The 19,651-nt window shown below is 64.7% G+C and overlaps 3 protein-coding genes across 3 annotated transcripts; 1 reads left to right on the top strand and 2 right to left on the bottom strand.

The window, feature by feature from the left end:
• Window positions 1–7,832: 7,832 nt before the first annotated feature.
• Window positions 7,833–10,160, top strand: EMIHUDRAFT_211581 (hypothetical protein; the record flags this gene model as incomplete). The annotated part of the gene is made up of 7 exons (XM_005767767.1): window positions 7,833–8,593; window positions 8,705–8,875; window positions 8,954–9,166; window positions 9,295–9,319; window positions 9,399–9,673; window positions 9,848–9,938; window positions 10,140–10,160. The coding sequence occupies 7 exons, from the start codon at window positions 7,833–7,835 to the stop codon at window positions 10,158–10,160; spliced, it is 1,557 nt and encodes a 518-aa protein (XP_005767824.1).
• A 461-nt stretch (window positions 10,161–10,621) lies between these two features.
• On the bottom strand, window positions 10,622–11,771 carry EMIHUDRAFT_356503 (hypothetical protein). The gene is made up of 2 exons (XM_005767766.1): window positions 10,838–11,771; window positions 10,622–10,698 (listed from the first exon to the last, which is right to left on the bottom strand). The coding sequence occupies exon 1, from the start codon at window positions 11,727–11,729 to the stop codon at window positions 10,878–10,880; it is 852 nt and encodes a 283-aa protein (XP_005767823.1). The 5' UTR covers window positions 11,730–11,771; the 3' UTR covers window positions 10,622–10,698; window positions 10,838–10,877.
• A 219-nt stretch (window positions 11,772–11,990) lies between these two features.
• EMIHUDRAFT_356498 (hypothetical protein) lies at window positions 11,991–12,777 on the bottom strand (the record flags this gene model as incomplete). The annotated part of the gene is made up of 2 exons (XM_005767765.1): window positions 12,260–12,777; window positions 11,991–12,229 (listed from the first exon to the last, which is right to left on the bottom strand). A coding segment is annotated over exon 1 (368 nt), but the record flags the coding sequence as incomplete, so codon positions are not given.
• Between the last annotated feature and the right edge of the window lie 6,874 nt (window positions 12,778–19,651).

Genomic DNA, 19,651 nt, shown 5'->3' with positions numbered 1-19,651 from the left:
TCGATCAACTACTGAACGTAGGCTGCCCTGGCAGCCGCCACCTCTCTGGCGCGGATCTGCGGGCGGTGCTGCAAATGCAGTACTACGGTGGGCTCGAGCCGCAGACGCGAGGCCGGCGACATGCAATCCTGTGCGGCCATGGTTCATTGCAACCATCATAGGCTCGAATCACAGCCGCGAGGCCGGGCGAGGACCGCACAGGGTCGCGACGTACAACGAGGTCATCATCAACCGACTCGATTGGGAGCTGGGCCTGCCGCGCGCAGTCGAGGCCTTCGTCTTTGTCCTTCGCCGCGCCAGGTGCACCACGAATGAATTACACGGACACACCTCGTGCTAGAGAGACGGGCCAGGGGAGAGCCCTGTTCAGTGCGGCAGTCCACGCCAGGTGCACCCATGTCACTTGACATGCCGTCCGGGGTAGTTGTCCATGCAGGGATTGGATAGCGCCCGCACGCCCTCGCCCCCGCACTCGCGTGTGTGTGGGGGGAGAAGTGCACTCGTCCTCGAGCCGACTTAGGTACTCGTTCCTCGGCGCCGACCGCAGGGCGGGGGACCCGGCGACGGCCCGCCGCATCCACCGCCGCTTCCTGCGCGACTATAGTCTGCGTGCGGCCGACGTGCCGCTGCTTCGGCACGAGCCGAGAACGGGGTTTGTGGAGCTTGATACGACAGAGAATTAATTTGCTTTTTATTTTACGCACAGAGACCATCTCAATAGCGGACCAGCGTGCTGATCGAAGTGCCGAGGGAGACCATCAGCAGCGTGCGGATCGGATCTCTGCCCATTGGCTACATACATGGCGGCCTACCAAGTGGCCTCCCTACCTCGCTATACCTGTACTACAGTGTAATGTACGATGGGAACGGCGACGTGGAACCTGCCTGCCATCTCAGTCATCTCGTGGAATGATGGTTTAGCGCAGACAGACAGCCCTCTCCACCACCATCGCCCCCAACAAGAAGAAGGGCTGCGTGTGGGCGGCTGGGCGCGCAAGCATAAAGCCGTAGGTCAACGGGGTTTGTTTTGCTGACGGCAGACAGACAAACAAAATAACCTCCAACTCCCTCAGTCTCTAGGACTCCCCTCTCAATGATCGCCTCTATACACATTCGAGGTGGCCTTATCTTATGGAGGGATGAACTAGAATCATCATCTAGGAGGGAGGGGGCCCCCCGCCCGACCCGCGGATACTCCCTCTCGCGCCGGTTCAAAGTTCGAAAAAATTCGGATACCGGGGCTATCAAGAAAGATATATTACGCCCTTTCTCCTCAACGGCTATCCCTGCTTCCCTATTTAGGGATTTCTTGTGCAGGTGCTGCGCCCTGCGTGGTCCCCGGTTCGGACCGGGAGGGAGATTTGGGGGGGGGGGTGATGGAGACGGTTCACGCCCGCCCTCAGTGTCGGTTCTGCGCTCGACTTTTTTTTGAAGGAAGGGAATTTACTGCGTTCCTCCCGCCCTTCCGGGGGAGTTGAAGTCTGACCATACCTCTTGGGCCTTGAGGAAGTTAATTACTCCGTCATGGATCTCGAGGTATCCAGTAGGCAAGTCGAGGACACCGATGTCAGAGTATCGCTCAGCAAGCGATCTTGGTAAGTGGGTGATGTAGTCGTTAGGCTTATCGTTGTTTGGGGCTTCCACCCTTTTGAGATGGAACCTCTGGCGCTCCATTTGAGTGTGGAGAATGCGAGTCATGAAGGTGCGAGCAATGTCTCTGACGAGACGAATTCTGTCGTGAACTGAACTCAGTCAATCTCTTTGCGGACCATGTGGCGGTAGACCACTCGCCAAAAGATGCGAATTAGTGCCCTGGGGGCCTCGCGCAAGAGCTTCCCCCTCGGGCAGAGCCCAAAGAGCCATGTGGCGTATGCGTCGATGGCGCTTACTCCAACAGCTTGGAGTAGCGGCGCGAGGGCGTCCTGCACTTTTCGGACTCTCCCGCAAGTGAGGCGGTGAAGCATGGTCTCCTTATCGTTTCCGCACAGGCGGCACGACTGTATGGTGATCGTGCTATCTCTCGATCGGGTCTGTAAGGCTCGGTGGAGCAGCTTCCACCAAGTGTTCTCGGGCGTGGTGAGGAAAGTTCCTTTAGATTTCCATATTTCCTTCCCTGGAACGGGAAATGCGAGCTTTCCGGCGAGGCGCTGTTCCCAGGCGGACTCGACGTTTGGAGGGGCGGAGGCCCTCTTGGTTCCCACGGTGAGAAGGTGCGTGAATTCTTTGGTGAGGCGTTTGATAGTGAGTTCGGAGAGGTGGTGGCATTCCTCGGAATCGCCCCATTTCCAACCCCAGTCAAGCGGGAAGGTGTCGGCTAGCCGTCCCATCACGGGACGGTGATAGGCGCTGGGGTGACCCCATATGGCGCAGCGCTCAATCTGGTCGACGTCGGATTGGCTCCATGCGGAGAGGTCGTGAGGAGTTGAGTATGTCCACGGCCAACCGCTGGCGTCGACGCGCTCTTCGTAGAGGGTGTGTGGGCCGGTGAATCGACCGTTGACTAGGTATCCTTGGTCGTCCTCAAAGAGGACATGAAGGGGGGGCGTGGCTTGGCTAAAAAGGGCTTTCATATTCGGGGATCTTGGCTTGGTACTTGAGGATTTTGGCGCTGTTTTGTTTTGCGACGGCGTGTGATCATGGAAACACCGCTCACGCAATACCGCTCGCGGCTCCTCTCCAGCGGCGCCACGTACACGCTATCCGCCGTGCCGACGCTGACGCGCGAGCAGCTGCCCGTGCTCAACGCGAGTAACGAGGCCGAATTTCCCGACTGGCACACGTACATCCGCCAGCTGTACGGCTCAAGGCCGCCGTATCCGCTCGACCTCTCCACCCTCACCTGGTTCTACTGGTTCAGCCCTCTCCGCCTCAGCGCCATCTTCCTCTGCGACATCAGCGACAGCCCCACAGAAGCGCCTTTCGGCACGCCGTGGACGGGTGGCGTCGATGCGTGGCACTGGGGGCCCGAGCACGTCGTCCGAAGGGCTGGCTTCTTCGTGCATCGGCCGCCGTGGGCCGCCAGCAGCTACCAGCAGAGCCCGCGTATCGAGGTGCCTCCAAAATCGAGCATGCCCAAGAAATGGTGCCCGTATCGGATCTCCGCGTGACATGTGATACGCAGGTGATGCGGGTCGGCCCGATCGAGCAGCCGGGCTTCGCAGAGGGAGGAAGCGACGCGCTCTGGTTCTTCCACGCGATCGGCTCGGGCATCTACGTGCCGACATCTGTCTTTAGCAAGCTCGTCGTGAGGTGCACATCGCACGCACGCACGCATGAACACGCTCGCACGAGGACGTGCCTGCTCTCGTCTGGCGATCTCTCTAGCACGAGATTCCCCCACGACCAGGTACGCACGCCGGACGAGCGGCCGCGGGCTCATCGCCGTCCCACGGATCGAGCTCGTGGGCCACCTGCCGAGGATTTGGCCTCGAGCCGGACCGCCACCCCCCCCGCCGAGGCCGGCTCCGCACCGGCGAGCAGCGCCGCTCCGGAAGCTGACTCTGGGCCTGCAGAGGAGCCAGCCTAGCGTGCCCGACCCCGCTCGGGCCGCGCGGGCGAGGTCGGGCGCGTGCGTGGCGCCCCCGCCGTACTGCGCGTCGGCCGAGCAGTTCTGGCCTGCGATGCTGCGCTTCGAGCTCTTCGACGGCCGCGCGTGCGAGAGCACCGCCAAGCAGAAGCGTATCCTCTCGTGCGCCAACCTGCCCGTGCCGACCTGGCCGGGCGTTGACCCGATGCCCCACGCACGCAAGCTTCGCCCCCGCCGACCCGGCAAGCAGGCTGCTTCGCTGCCGCTCTCCCTTCGTCTGGCCGTCGTGGCGGGGGCGGCTGCAGTGGTCCTGTACGTGGCGTGGGCGGTGTATGGGCTCTCTTCGGTGGATTAGATTTGAGGTAGCCATAGCCACATAGAGCACACATAGAGAGTAATAGTGCCTCATCGCTCTACCGTCTAGAGACTACGGTGTCCGTCGTCATAGTTCATACGGCGTTAGAAGAGATAGACACAGTGAGACGAGTCGACATATACGATAGTTATAGATAGCGAGTGCACACTTTGACGTTTGAGATTGAGTGCGCACAGTCACGCAGTACACAGAGAGGTGGTGTCCGAGGAGGCCACCGGCCAAAAGCGCATGTCTTGAAGGTCCGATACTGGAAGCCCATATAGGCACCTTTTACAGGGGTGGATTAGGGTCGTTTTCACTTAACACCGAAATATAAGGCTCGCCACCCTCACGACTGGCTAGCTGGGACGGATCAGGCACGCGTGATTTTGGAGGGGGAGCAGGTGCGTCACGTGCTCCTTGTGCAGCTCGCAGCGGGTGGCCTTTTCCCTTCGGCCCGCAAAGACCGCGTACTCGATGGCGACGCACTCGGCTCGCTGCTCGCAGCGGCTCATACACCCCTGCTCGCTCACGTCCCACACCTCGTCGTAGCTGCCGTCGTTGCCGCCCTGCGTCTTGCACGCGCCCTGCCTCGAGCCGCTCCGGGGGGGCGGCATCCACTGCCCGCCGGTGGGAAGCGGCACCCGACGGCGCGTGCGTGCGAGCTGGGAGAGGACGGGCAGCGGCGGCGGTGGTGGCCGCGCCAACGGCCGAGGCGGCGGCGGGCCGAGGTGGTGGCGGGGGCGCACAGGCTGCACAGGCTGGACTGCCTGCTGCGGCAGAGGCTGTGGCCACGGTGCGGTGGCGGTGGCACTGGCGACTCGGGCGGGGCAGGTCGGCTCCGCCTGCGGGCAACGGCTGCCGGCGGCGGCGCACGAGACGGGGCAGACCTCGCACATGGTGCAGTTGAGCCCGTCGACGCCGCACGGCAGCTCCAGCCCGGGCCGATCCACGCAGAGCGAGCGAGCGTCTGGGCAGGTGCAGTGCTGCCGGCCGGCGTGCTGCTTCGACGGCGGCCCGGTGCACTTTCGGTGGACGATGGTCGTCTTGGGCGCGTCGACCGCGCCGCCGATCCAGTGCGCCGCCGCGGCGGCGAACGTGGTGGGCGGAGCCGCTTCCGCACAGCCGGCGCAGGCCCCGCCGCAGCCGTCGTCGTCGCCCGCCGCCTTGCCTGCGCACGAGCACTGCGGCGCCGCGGACTCGTCGACGGCGCCCGAGAAGTCCTGAGAGAGCCAGACCGCGCCGCTGGCGGTCCATGCGAAGCCGCAAGAGACGGCACTGTGCTCGGGCGAGCGCATCGTCTCCCAGTGCCCCTTCATCCCGGGCGTGTAAGGGTGGAGCCCGATTCCCTCGTCCCACATCCCCTGCAGGCAGTGGTCCAGGTACTTGACGACGGCGTCGAACGTCACCACCGGCGTCGCGTCGTTGAAGGCGCCGCCGCCGCGGGCGCAGCAGGTATTTTGGCCGCCGCCGCCCTTGGTCGGGCAGGAGAAGCTGGTGTGGTGGCCGCCCTGACAGCCGCCGCCGTTGTTGTTCGAGAAGAGGAGGTCACCCATGGCCATACGCGACGAACAGCGGTGGTTGCCGCTCCACTCGACGAGCGGAGAGAGGCCGGCGGCGACGTTCGAGTCGACAGTGCCGTCGGAGAAGGCGAGCGTGCCGGCGCGGTACATGTTTATACGGTCGACGCAGTACGAGTGCAGCTGCTCAAGCTCGCACACGGAGATGGTCGGCGGCCGGAAGATGTAGCTGCCCGCCGCGACGCCATTCTGGTGGCCAGCGGCCTTGGGGTCGGGCGCGCCAGCCACGTGGGAGCCTCTGCTGGTGAAGTGGCCGTCGGCCGTGTGGTCCACGCACACGGCGGCGGTCCTCACGCCGCGCGCAGAACCCAGGCGACGGCGCCGCGAGCGGGTGCCGTTTGGCTGCGTGGTCGGCAGCAGCGCACGCATAGCTGGGAGGTGGTGCAAGGTGGTGGTGTCGAAGAGAATGGGCTCTTCCCAGGAAAGGGTCGTCGACACGACTGCGACGGTCGCGAACATGGTTCGCGCAAGACACAGCTTTTTTAGCCGCCATTCTCGGTCAGTTCCACTGCCAGCTTCAATCCAAGCCTGAACTCCTCACTGCAGCTCTCTCTCTCTCTCTGCATCGCTGCAGAGTGTCCCTTGTAATGGTTGATTTTTTCTTTCTTGTTTCTAGCGATCGTGGATGGATCTCTCTAAATAAATAAAACGGACACACCAAACTATGGAGGACCCGTCGCCAGACGACGCAGGGCAGAAGACGGGGAGGCGGAGCAGACGCGCAGGGCGAGACGAGGGAGGGAGCAGGACTTTGCGGAGATCAGCAGGAGGATGTACGAAGAGATTAGGAGCAGCAGGGACCCGAGGGACCATGTGGAAGACGGCTAGTGCTAGTCCCCCATCGGGAGGACGACCCCGGCTAGTCGCCGACCACACCCACAAAGAACCCTGCACAAAGATCGCAAGGGCGGGGGCCTGTTCCTTTTTACCCATCTCACAGTAGAGAGGTGTCCGTATTTATTTATTTATTTAGAAAGAGAGAGAGAGAGCTCTCTCGGCTACGGGACCGGCCCCAGCTTCGGCTGAGGGCTGACAAGCTGCCGAGCCCAAATCACTGTGAGAGTCGTGATTTCTTGTTGGTTTTCTAAAATCTCTCTCTCCCAAACAAGGGGTGGGAGAAGGACAGGGTCCCCACCTGCACGAGCAGGATCTTGTAAGGACGATCAGGGCTTGGGCTCAACGAGGTTTGCCTCTCGCACCCTGTCTGTTTTCCTTTCCTTTTTTCTCTACAACACCCTCTCTTTTCCTCTCTATTTTCCCGGGAAAACTGCGTGGAAATCGTCAAATTTTTGGCTCTGAGCCGAGTCTGAGGCTGGTTTGGGCCCAAAATCAGCCAAATTTTAGGCCAAATCGGCAAAATGCCGGGAATTTCGCGGAGAACCCGTGTATACCTGGAAATTACCCTGCGACCGCCTGGGTATTTTGTCGATTTCCTCAATTTTGCCTCAGATTTTGCCCCAGACCAGCTCTCAGACTCAGGGAAACTCGCGAGTTTCCAGAATGGAGCACCAAACACCCTCTGCTTTCCCTGGAAATTTCCGGAAACGCAAAGTGCTGGGGACCCTCTTGGAGCACTTGCCTCTGTTTTCCTTTTTGTTTTCCGGAAAACCTCGTTGAGCCCAATCAGGGACACAGGGGAACGGGAGCGGGGATCTCTCTGTCTCTCTCTTGGATCGATCAGGTGTAGTTTATTTTTGCTTGGGCGGCCAGCATGCCGGGGTACGTAGGGTAGGTCTGGGCTGTCCCGTCGGGTTTTTCCCTCTCTTCACGCCGGAATTTTCAAAAAAGAAAATTTCCGCCGAAATCACGATGTCAACCCTCCCCAAGTGGGTGATCTGGTGCTTGTAGGGCTTGAGAGTGGCCTGTCATGTCTCAGGAAGGACTGTGGTTGCAGGAGAGTACCACCAACCATCACTTTAGTTGGTATAGTACACCCCACCTTCACCCGTCCCATGATTTCTTTTTTAGTTTCCCATAAGTAGGGTAGGTAGGTAGGTAGGTATAGGTAGGGGCACCGCAGGGGCCGGTCAGGTTTTTGCAGAATTTCATTCAGCATGCTGGCCGCCCAAGCAAAAATACCCCAAATGACGTGTGAGTGTTAGAGTTGTTTGGTATTGCTAAAAATCTCTCTCTCTCAAAAATAAACTACACCTGGATCGATCCGCTTTCTTTCGAAAGCTGTACAGCTACCGGTGAGAGGAATGACGCTAGCTAGACAGGGAGATGACGGTACGCTGGAGCGGCGCTTCTATCGCCCATTTGTCGTAGGGTTGACTCTCGCGCTGTGGCTGCGGTTTCTCGGCGTTGAAGGAGAGGGCAAAGGCGGCGCATGCGCGGCGGCCAGTCATAGGTGAGGCGGCCTCGAACCCCCATGCAGGCCGCGGTTGGTGACGCGCACGTTGCTGCTGGACGAAAGTCGGTCGGCGACGCGCGCGCTGCTGCTGGACAGTGGCTCGCTTCCAAGGAGATGTTTAGCTCGGTTGGCGACGCGCGAGTTGAGGGCGTGCCCTACCCGCAGTGGAACCCGAAGCCGTCTCCCGCCGCCGGCAGCGTTGACCAGACCGTGCAGCGAGAGCGGGTCGCCCGTGCGGCAAAGGCGAGTTATTCGCGGGCGACGGCAGGCTCCAGCGAGAGCTACGAGAAGGCGCTGGACGCAGTGGCGCGGCTAGAGAGTGCCGACCCAGACAGGGCGGCTGCGATGCGTGCCACGCTGGCTCGCACGAGGGCCGCCGAGCTCTCCGCTGCCGCCAAAGGAAAGCCTCCCAAGCCTCCCGCGGTGCAGGTGCCTCCACCCAAGCCTCCCGTGCAGCCGGCGTTGGAGCGGGTGGCGGCGGCTGCCACAGCCACCGGCGCCACGCAGTCGCCCAAGCGGGAGCGTCCTCAGCCCGCTCAGATTGCCAAGCTGCGTGCGGCAAACAGCCCGGCCGACTCGGCTCCGTCCTCGCCCTCCGAGTCGGGGTGGAAATGGCCGAAGCTGTTCATCGACGTCAACGGCGGCGGCTCGCGGCGGTCTCAGTCCTCCGCCCCGCCCGTTAAGGCCGGGAGCGCGCGCCCGGCGCCACTCCGCGCCGGCGGAATGCCGACGACGGCGGCGGCGTCGCCGAGCGGCTACGTCGAGCACCGCGCGGGAGGGTTTGCATACCTCCAGCTTTCGCCGGGCGCCGCCACGCCCGGCGCCAGCGCCGCCTCTCGCAGCTTCAGCCTCGACACGGCCGGCCTCGACTCTGGCTCGGCGCTTAGCAGGAGCGGAGCTCCGGCCGTGGCGGCGCTCACCGTGCAGACGAGCGACGCGTCGGACCAAGCGCCGCCCTCGTCGCCGCGCACCGCCGCGAGTGCCGCGGCGGCGGTCCTGGACAGCATGGGCTCCGCGCTCGAGAGTTTTGCCGCCAAGACGGAGCAGGCAGCCGAGCGAATGTCGCCTCGCGCCTCTCCACGCGCCTCTCCGCGTGCCTCTCCTCGCGCCTCTCCGCGCGCCTCTCCGCGCGCCTCTAGAGGCGCCTCTCCGCGCGCCTCTCCCTTTCCGTACAACGACACGCCGGCGCTGCCGCGCTCCCTGTTTGACTCCGCCGCCACGGGCGAGACCCCTCCGAGCACGCCGCTGCGCCGGGCGGTTGCGACGCCGCTGACCACGGCCAAGGAGGCGCCCGTGCCGATGGGCTTCATCCTGCTCGGCCTCATCCTCACGGGCGGCGCGGCGCACACGGCGTACCAGCTCCACCTCGCCTCGCAGCGAGGCGAGGGCGGCGGGGGCGGGGGCGGGGCCGGCGAAGGCGGGGCCGGCGGGGGTGGGGGCGGGGGCGGGGGCGGGGCGGGCGCAGCGTCGCACCAGTCAGGCGGCGGGCCGGGGGCCTCTGCAGGGTCGAGGACGCCGCCCGCCGCGGGGGCGAGTGGGCGCGGGGCGGCGGCGTGGCTTGCGAGGGGCGGCGTCTCGTCCAAGCGGTCGTACCTCGAGTACGTGCGCATGATGGGCGGTCCTCCCGAGGGGCTGCTCTGCTCGGAGGACTGCTCCTCGGTCGCAGACGACCTGACCTACTGGAGGACGATGGAGCGGAGGGTGTCCCGCTCCGCAGACGGCGTCTGCGACGACGGCGGCGACGGCTCCGAGTGGTCCACCTGCGCCTACGGCTCGGACTGCGAGGACTGCGGCTGGCGCTGGGAGAAGGACGCGGCGGGCGCCAGCGCGGCGAGGGAGGCGGCGAGGGGGGCGGCGATGTGGAGCACCCTCGCATCGCCACCGCTCCCGCCACCGCCGCTGCCGCCGCGGCCGCCACCGCCACCGCCGCCGCCGCCGCCGCTCTCGCCGCCGCCAGCGCCGCCGCCTCCCTCCTCGCCGCCGCCGCTCCCGCCGCCGCCGGTCCTTGTGGCGACGCTGAAGGTGGTGAGGAGAGACGCGTGGCACGCGCCGCTGACTCGCCCGCTCGCCCCGCTGGCGGCGGTCGGCCTGGCGGTGCCGTCCCCGTATGAGTACCACGAGTACGTAGAGTACGCGTATGCGGACGCGCCGGTGCAGCCGCCAACCCCCCCGCCGCCTCTCGCTGCGGAGGCGCCGTTGCCGATGCCGCCGCCGGAAGGTGCGCCGCTGGAGCCGCCGCCTCCTCCCCCGCCGCCGCGGGCCCCGCTGCCCGCTTCGCCGGGGGGCGGCTTGTTCCTCGACTTTGCCTTTGGCGTCCCAGCGGAGCCCTTTGGGGGCTTCGGCTGACGCGTCCGCCCGATGCACCACTTCTCCCCGCTCGCCGTGTGTGTGATACTGTCTCCGATCCTGTGGGACCTCCCGGGCCACCGCACCGGCACCAGAGGCCTGAGTGGGGGCACGGCGAGTCGCGCGTGCGGCGTGGGCGTGGCCGCGTCGCGCGTGGGTGCGGCGTGGCCCGGGTTTTCCGGTGCTGGGTTTTCCATGTGTGTCTATGTGCGTCCGTCCAGCCTCTGTGTCGCGCGTGTCCTCGCTCTCGCTGTCGCTCGGCGCGGTCGGGCCTCGGGAGACGCGCGCGCCGGGGGAGACCGCGCGACTTACCGCGCAAGTTACCGCGCGCGGCCCGCAGAGGGAGAGCGGAGAGGCGAGAGCCGACTCTCGCGACCACTGGCCGACTGCCGAGAGCCGAGAGGCAGAGGGGAGTCCGGAAGTGGCCGGCGGCTTCAGTGCGCGTCACGTTAAATGCGGCTCTCATTTATTATTGCGTATTATGCAAAAAGACTCGTGGCGAGACGACTCGCTGTCAGAGACAAGCTCCTATATTTGCCGGGGGGGCGCTGTGTGGGCGGGGCCGCCATCTCGATGCCCGTCCTCAGCGGCGAGAGAGGGAGGGGGAACCCCCCCCCGTCGCCGCCGCTGGGCCGCCCTTTCATCGAGGACTTCCCGCCGCCGCCCCCCCGGCATCCCGGAGGCGCGCGGTGTGCCGCGCGGCCGCGCGGCCTAGCCCTACTGCCACTGCTCGGTCGGGGCGGCGCCCCACTCGCCGGTGGGCACGCCGGTCGCGGGCATGGACCAGTCGCCGGCGGGGGGCGCGGCGGGGGGCGCGGGCTGGCCGCCCCAGTCGGCGCCGGCCGGCTGCGGCTGATCCCAGTCCGTCGTCGGCGGCGCCACGTCCATCTCGAGGGGGGCGACCTCGCGCGCGGCCGCCTCCTCCTTTGCCTGCGCCTCGACCTCCTCGGGGTCGCGGTAGAAGAAGAGGTCGACCATGACGTCCCAGGGCTGGGAGCGGTGGATGGTGCCGCGCAGGCGGAGCACCTCGCGCGCCAGCATCCAGTAGAGCAGCCCGATCGAGTGCTTGCCCTTGTTGTTTGCCGGGATGGCGACGTCGATGTGCTTCAGCGGCGAGTCGGTGTCGCAGAAGGCGATGGTGGGGATGTTGGCGTAGGCGGACTCGGCGATGGCCTGGTGGTCGGTGCGCGGGTCCGTCAGGAGCAGCAGCCGCGGCTCCATGAACTTGTTCGTGATCTGGTTGGTGAAGGTGCCCGGCGTGAAGCGGCCGGCGATCGGCGTCGCGCCCGTGTACTGGCAGTACTTGAGGATGGAGCGCTGGCCGTAGGGGCGGGCCGAGATGACGCACACATCGGCGGGGTTCTCGATCGCGACGATGATGCGCGCCGCGAGCTGCAGCTTGTCGTACGTGCGGCCGAGGTTGATGATGTGGATCCCGTCCGGCTTGCGCTTCCACACGTAGCGCGTCATCTGGTAGTCCAGGTTCTTGGTGCCGAGGTGGGTCGAGCACGCAAGCATCATCTGGAAGTCCTTCTTCTTCTGCTCCTCGCTGATGTAGTTCATCGACATGGCTGCTGAACTGCGGCGAGGTGGAGAGGCAAGAGCGACGCGCACTCTTAGTCTGTTTCTTTTTACTAGCAGGTTGGCTCGCTAGTCGCTCGCCGGGCCCGCGCAGCACGCGCGGGCCTTTTTTGTGGTTGATAAAGGTGACACCTTCGACATTGCACTTGGAGCACTTGGAGTGCCGATTGCGTTTCTTTTCTTTATAGGAGAGAGAGTTGTATTGTCTAAATTCTTTATGCTGTCCTCCTATTTTTACTATTTAGGATTCCTAAGCTTAAAGGCCCGCTAAACGCGCGAGGCGGTGGCGGCGGTGGTGCGGGGGATTGGCAGGGGAGGCGGCGGGATTGACAGGGGATGGGGCGGCCACGAGCGGAGCGGCGGCGAGAGGGGGGGCGGCGGCGAGGCGCCGGCGAGCGAGGCGCCCGCGCCATCAGAGGGACGCGCCGCTGCGAGATGGAGGGCGGCGGTGACGGAGGCAAGGCGCGAGGCGGCGGCGGCGGCGGCGGCGGCGGCGGAGGCGGCGGCGGCGGCGGCGGCGGCGAGAACGGCGGCACCGAGTTGTCTCGGTGAGCGGAGCGGCGGCAGGAGGAGGAGCAGCTCGCTGTTGAGCGCTTTTGAGCCTGGGATCCCATGTCACTGCGACCGGCGTGCCCGGGAACAGAGATCGCGCGCGCGCCGCCACTCACGACGCGCGCGCGATCTTCGCGGAGTCGGGTCCCCAGAGGGAAGCGGTCTTCTCGGCCGACGTCCAGCGGCGCGCAAGGAAGCAGGCGCAGCGGTGCACCGCGGCGCGTTGATTCGCGACCACCGTCGGCCGCGGACGACGGCGGCGTGGCGGCCGCGGGCGCTCGCGAGACGCGCCGCTCTGCTCTGGTACGGTTCGTTCGACTCGTTGTGCCGCCACACGCCCGGCGGCCGCGGGTCCCAGAAGTGGTTGCGCGGGCCTCTTCCTTGCGGCCGCGGGACGGCGTCGGGCACGTCGTCGGTCGCAACAGATGCGCGGCGAGCCGAGGCACGTCGTTGCTGGCGCTGGTGGTTTGAGGTCGGCATCGTCCAGAGCTCGGTCGAAGAGTCGAGAGCTTCGCTGGCCGAGGGTGACACCTTCTGCTCTTTGTGCACGAAATGGGAAATATATCTCGTTGATGGTTAGTTCTCGAGGTTCTCGAGGTGGATATCCTTTGGCCGCGTTGGGTAGCGAGGATTGGTGTAACCCGAGCCACGGAGGCGTGTTTTCTGACGGCCGACCGTCAGTGCACGGAGTTGCCACTTCTCCGACTGCCCCGGCTAGTTCCCGAGGCTCGCCGGGTTTCCCCTACGTCACCCAGGACCTAGCGCGGGTGGGTTGGAGGGGGCTCGCCCCGTTCCTCCCCATCGGGCCGCGTGAGCGGCCACGCCTCGCAGATTCGTTTCTCGCGCCTGGGTCAGGCGCGCGGGGCATCCCCCGGGTCGCTCGACCAGCGATCCGAAGAGTGGCCGCTATGCGAAGGAAAGAGTGGGGCCCTCGGGGTACGCCTCGTCCGGCCCCCTCCGAGGGGGGAAGGGAATTGCGGGGTCCCCTCGGGCGCCTCAGTTCGGCCCTCCCGAGGGGGGGAGGGGAGCAAGGGGGTGGGGGGGTCGGGGCGGTGGGGAGGGGTCTCGGATTTCATGTGGCTAAGACTTGCCTTTCGGGGAGGGGCCTCGCGCCAAGCGCAATTGAATGCTGCCTGATGGTTAGTACCTTCGGTTAAAGTGCTTCGAGCGTGCGTTCTTCCCCTGCGCGTCTGCGCCTGCGGCGCCGGACGCGGCTTCCCCGCGATTTTGCAAAACAGTGGCCAGGGGCGGGGCTTTCTCTTGCACTTTTGCCGTCGCCAGTCGCACTCACTCCCAAACGCTACAACGGGGGCGGCGGCGGTGGCGGGGGCGGCGGCGGCGGCGCGACGGGGTTGGTAGGGGGGTGGGGAGGCTGCCGTGCTTGAGTCACAACTTGAGAGCACGAGCTGCCGTGTCGCGTGTGCGCTGCGCGTGCCGTGGCACCGACCGGGCAGCCGGAGTGGCGGGTGCCCAGACAGACTTTGGACCCCACAATGCCCCCAAAACCCCAGTACAACATAAAGTAAACGCACCAACTGACTGGCGCGATCCCCCAGCAGTCCAGAGACGTAGGCTGACAGCGCTGCGGGCCCCGTGCCGGAATCGAGCCCGGCCACAGGCCATGGCTCGAGAGCGCTTACGCTCCGAGCCACCGCTGCACGCACGCTAGACTAGACTGCTACGGTTCCCCCAAGTCCTCACCCCCCCCCCCCCCCCTTCCCTCACGCAGAGTCAGTGTTCAGCGCTCACTCAAGGAGTGGCCAAGGCCCGCGCATGCAGGGATGGTCGGGTGATCGATCTGCAAATTACATGCGCGCCTTGCTTGGTTGTGCGTTGCACGGTTGCACTAGCATGCCGCTCCGCCGGCCGCTCAGGGTATCGGGCCGTAAATGCCGCCTGGCCACAACTCGCGGTCTCCTGTGATCATCGGCCCGATTCCCCCTTCTCTGCCCCAGTAGAACCCAAGCCGGTTCACAAATTTGTTAGTACTGCCGTGAAAGCCGACGAGGACCATGCCATCGGGTGGATACATATCATACGGCCCATTTCCGCCATTCCCCCCATAAGGCCCGCAGATTTCACCGCTCTTCTTATAAAACGTCAATTGGTCGAGATCGCTTCCGATTCGCATGCGTACATACACAATTGGGTCGCCATCGGGGACGTCGCAGACGACGTTGTTGGCCCCCCCGTCCCCGCCGTGCTTGTTTGTTTTTTTCTCTTGCCACTGGTAAGTTGTTTGGATCGAATCAACCACATTGCCCCAATGAATTCTGATCTTCTTGATACCCATCCCCCTCCTGAAACCTTCTTGCCACCTCCAGGGCTCATAATAATCAGTCTTATCATCGAAGCGATCGCTGTCCTGAAGAGGAGCGGTGTAGTCAGTCCTGAAGAGCGGATTACCGAACTTTTGTTCAAGCGCTACGTCAAAGGCCGGGTTCAGTACGATTCCGAGCCCGTTTAGCACTCCGAGCCCGTTTAGCACGCTCTTGATCGAGACAAATTGTGCCACGGTAGACGGTTTTCCAAGACGGCCAAGGTCATTGCGAATAGCACAGGCGGCTTTGGCTAATGTTGTGCCTGGCTTGGGGTCGGTCAGCAGGTCTATACCTTCTGGGATTCCGTAAGTTGCCGTAGAGACCTCAGTCTGCGCTTTTTCATAAAACTCTTCGTTATGCGACTGCATGGCGTTCTTCACGGAGGTCTTTACTCCAGCCCCTGCAGTCGGCGTTTGCACGTCAAGCCCTGCTGAGATCATCGAAGAAGCGTTCTTTTCTTGCGCCTCGGAAGTGGCCGAGAAGCTCGTCTCAATCGTGTACTCGAGGGCCGCGCTGAAGTCGTATTGCTGGGGTATGTAGAATCCGCCATTCACGAAGCTTTGGAAGACGGCTGATTGCGAAAATTCAAGTTTAGTTTTGAGAGCTGCTAGCTCCTTGATATCATCCAGAAACTTCTGCTTGAAGACGAGCTTCTTGATATCATCGAATGTTCTCCCCATTTTGGTTCCAGAGTCTTCCAGGCAACGATTGGAGAGCTTGCCCACAATCTCGCGATGTTGCTTCAGCCCCATCGCCTTCCGTTTCGTGCTGGTTTTATCAGAAGCATCTTTCTGGCTCTGCTCGTAGCCGGCGGAGACGGTGACTATGCCGTAGGATGCTTGTCCTGAAACTTCAAGGCCAGTGGTTTTTTCTACCGAAGCCTCATAGTTCTCCCGGCTCGTGGCTGTACTCTCATAGAAGGATTGTTCAGTGGCCCCCCTCATATCAAAGCCGAAGCACCCTTTAGCAATCATCACAGCCAGGGCGCCATACCTGAAAACCTCAGTGTTGATAGCCCCCTCCTCCTCCCTGAGGATCTGGTCGATCGACTCGGTGAGCAAGGTCTTTGTCTTGTAAGGGCCAAGAATCGGAAGTGTCTGAGTTCCGTCAGGATTGGACCATATGAAGCATGCGAGCTTTTCTTCGGGAGTGTTGGGTGCATTGCAGCCAACTTCAATCTTTTCGATGTATTTCCCGAGGTTGAGGTCGCCGTTCTCGGTTCCGTCATCTTTGAAGAATGTTTTGTACTTCTCCACTGTAAAGTCGACTGCCTCAGGAAACTTGGCGGTGACTTGCTTTTCCGCTGGTGACGTGCATTGTGATGAGTCAACAAACAGCTGGCAGGGGAACCGAGCCTCGTTCACGTTGACAAAGTTGGACGTCTCCGCCGAGACGTAGCCGGTGTAGTGCACGCACGGGTGGCCCTCCCATGCCGTCTCATCGTCGCTGCAGGCGCGGTGCTCCTCCACCTCGAAGACGGAGATGCCCCACGCCTGACTCGTCTGCTCGTCGGCGCTGCACGTGGACGTCGGCTCGAGCAGCGCGATATTCTTGTGGTCCCACGCGGGCGACGCTAGCGCGTCCGCCTCGTTCTGGTCGCCCTCGATGGCGTTCGCCTTGTGGTACGGAAAGTCGGTGAACTTGACCGCCGTCTGCGGGTAGTAGTTGAAGGAGATGTCGGCCACAAAGTGATTTACGATGTTGCCAGGCGCATCGTCGTTCACGATGTCGCGCTCATTCATGACGACCTTGAGGCTCGAGCAGAAGCCGGACGTGGCGATGAGCCAGTTCGGATCTTCGACCACGTCGGGCACCGCCGGGCCGGGCGCGGGGTTGAACGGAGCAAACAGTGGCCCGCGCCCAGTCTCGGTCGGGAGGGCCGTCGCGTCGGGCACGACGATCGAAGGGAGAAGGCTGTCAGAGCCGTGCGAGAAGTAGGCGACGGCCCCGCCGCCCGCGATGAGGCAGATGAAGACGGCGCAGAGCGCGTTGTGCAAGCAGAGCTTGGGCCACGAGAGCCAGCCGGAGGCGGAGACGGAGCCCTTCGGCGTGGCAGTCGTGGTCCGCTTGCGGTTGGCCGTCTTGGGGTTGGCCGTCTTGGGGGTCTTGTGCTTGACCTTCTTGGGCGTCGAGGTCGGCTCCGTCTCCTGCACGGCGCCCTGTGAACAGTGCGGACGAGGGTTAGTCACGAGCAGAGCGCGCTGCACGGGCAAGGCAGTACGCGCCGAAGGCGTCGACGACGACGGCGGGACGTCGCCGACAGACGCGTCGCCGGAGCCGACGCCAGCGAGGTCTTCCTCCTCGTCGAACGCGTTGCCGGAGCCGACGTCAGCGAGGTCTTCCTCATCGACGTCCGTTCCGAGCAGCGCCGCGAACCCGTTGGGGTCGACGCGGCCGATCGGGGTGAGATTCTCGGTGGTCTTCTTGGAGCGGTCGACCAGGTTGGGCTCGCCCTTGCGCTCGATCTTGCGGAGCGGGGAGGGGGTCTTCCACCCGTCGATGACCTGCGCGCGCGTGACGTGCGGCAGACGAGAGGTCACAGGATCAATGTAAGTGCCCGCCTGTAGGACTCGCGTGTCCCCGCAACACCCGCGTGTGCTTCTGCTGGGAGGTGCTCACCGCCGGGGCGGCCGTCTCCTCTGGAAAGTCCTTGGTCGAAACGTTCCAGTCGACCTACGCGTCGAACGCGGGATGCGGTCACAGAGTGGGTCGGCAGACGCCGGCGCGCACAATGCCAGGCGCTCGCCGCCGGGGCGGCGGGCTTCTTCTCCGGAAACTCCTTGATCGACGGCAGCGTCTCGCCGCAAACCGCCGCCGGCGTCAGGGCCGTGGCGACCTCGGTGGCCGGCTTGAGCGCCGGGTTCTTGATGGCGCCGGTCTCGTCAACGGAGGCCTCCGCGCCAGACTCTGCCGCAGGGATGTCCTTCTTGAGGGCGCCCTCGACGGCGCCGGTGGGGGCCGTCGGTGGGCCGGTCGGGCGCGGAAACTTGGACCAGAAAACGGCGGTCGGGCGCGGCGCGTGGGCGGCGAACATGGCCTTGGCCTTGTCCGAGTCGACCGGGCCCGCGTCGGGCGCCTTTTCCGCGGCCGGGTCCTTCTTGAGGACGTCCTCCGTGCCAGACTTCGCCACGGAGATGTCCTTGGCGTTCTTGACGCCGCACGCCTGTGGGCGAGGGAGAGTACGCGCAGGCTTTCGCGGGAGAGGGATGATCACAATCCTGGCGTGCGCACGCGCACCTTGGCTCCGAGGAGCGAAGGCGACACCGACTCGGAGATGACGATCGTGATGCGGCCGTCGTCAGCCGGCACGATTCCGACCTTCGCGAAGGACTTCATCGGCGAAGACTCGCCCGCGACGCCGCCGCCCGCGTCAATGCCGTCCTTGAGCGGGCTGGGCTCGCTCTCGGGCGGGATGCCGACGGCCTTGGCGCCGGCCGGATCGTCGACGGTGAACGTAAGGCGGGACGCCTCGGGCACGGCGTCGAGCGAAACGCCCGTCGAAACGCCCGCAAAGTGGACGCCGGCGAGCGAGCCGGCGGGCTCGCCCTCGGACGGGACGATGCCATCCGTGGCCTTGACCTTTTCCAAGTCGACCGTGCCCGCGGCGGGCGCCTCTGCCGAAGGGTCTTTCTTGATGATGCTCTCGTCGGAGGCCTCCGCGCCAGACTTTGCGGGGACGTCCTTCACGAGGGCGTTCTTGGCGCCGCACGCCTGGGCCAGGGACGATACGGCGGCGTTGGGACGGGAAGATCGCGCTGATAGGATGAACAATAGCATAGACAGGCACCTCGGCTCCGAGGAGCGAAGGGGATTCCGACGCAAACGAGAGGACGATTGTGACTCGGCCTCCGTCGCCAGCCGGCACGAAGCCGACCTTCGCTTTGTAGTCGATGTTGTCCATGATCGAGTTGTCCTGTGCCAATCGCATCATCATGAAAGTTGAGACGGGCGCTTGCATTGGATGTGCACAAACAGCTACATTCGCTTTGTGGAGGTGTACGGGGTCTGAAATGAGAGGGATGGGGGACGGGGGACAAAGTCGATCAGCCTGCGGGGCGGGGGGGGAGGAGGGGGGGTGCGGGAAGCGGGCTCAAGATGCATATGGACACGCGCGGCAGCTGGCTGGCAGAGGAGAGGGGCGGCAGACGCTCGGCGACGAAGGGCTGATGGACGTAACTGGCGGCGGCGAGGGCGGCGGCGGTGGAGACGAGAGAGGCGGCGGCGGGGGCGGCGGCGTCGGGGGCGGCGCTGCTGGAGGCGAGGGCAAGGGCAGCGGCATGCCGGACGGCGGCGGCGGCGAGGGCGGCGGCGGCGAGGGCGGCGGCGGCGAGGGCGGCGGCGGCGAGGGCGGCGGCGGCGAGGGCGGGCGAATCGTCGTTCATTGTCTGGCCGCAGTAGTCAGGCACACACGGCGTTCATCGCCTGGCCGCAGTAGTCAGGCACGCACGGCGACACGTCGTTCATTGTCTGGCCGCAGTAGTCAGGCACACACGGCGTTCATTGTCTGGCCGCAGTAGTCAGGCACGCACGGCGACACGTCGTTCATCGCCTGGCCGCAGCAGTCAGGAGCCCGACGGCCCTCTCGCCGAGTAGGATGCCCTCGCCGAGCAGGCAGCGGCCCCCGGCACAGATCGCTCCTCGCCGTCCTCGCCAAGCGTCGCCGGCGGCTGCGCGGAGGTGGGGAGGTGCAGTGTCTGGTGAGAGGAAAGGAAGAGAGGGGCCGCGATGGGTCGGGCGATAGACGGGGCGCGCGGAAGGGATGATGGCGGCGCGGTCCTCCCGGCCGCGGGTGGGGCGGTGGCGAGCGGAGCTCCGGTGGCGAGGAGGCGGCGGACTGTGCCAGAGGGAGAGAAGGGGCGCGGGGAGGACTACTGGCCTGCACGAGCGCCGTGATGCGAAGCCCAGAGGGGGAGAAGGCTTGGGACGCGGTGCGGGGAGGTGGGACGGGGGCGGAAAGGGGGGCGAGGGGGAGAGGTGAGGGGAGGCGAAGGGGGTGGGAGGGGTGTGGGATGGAGGGGGGGTGAAAGGCGATCGCCT

The sequence above is a fragment of the Emiliania huxleyi genome (genome assembly GCF_000372725.1).
Source record: "Emiliania huxleyi CCMP1516 unplaced genomic scaffold EMIHUscaffold_48, whole genome shotgun sequence".
Lineage (NCBI taxonomy): Eukaryota > Haptophyta > Isochrysidales > Noelaerhabdaceae > Emiliania > Emiliania huxleyi.
This window is presented reverse-complemented; position numbering and strand designations above follow the sequence as displayed.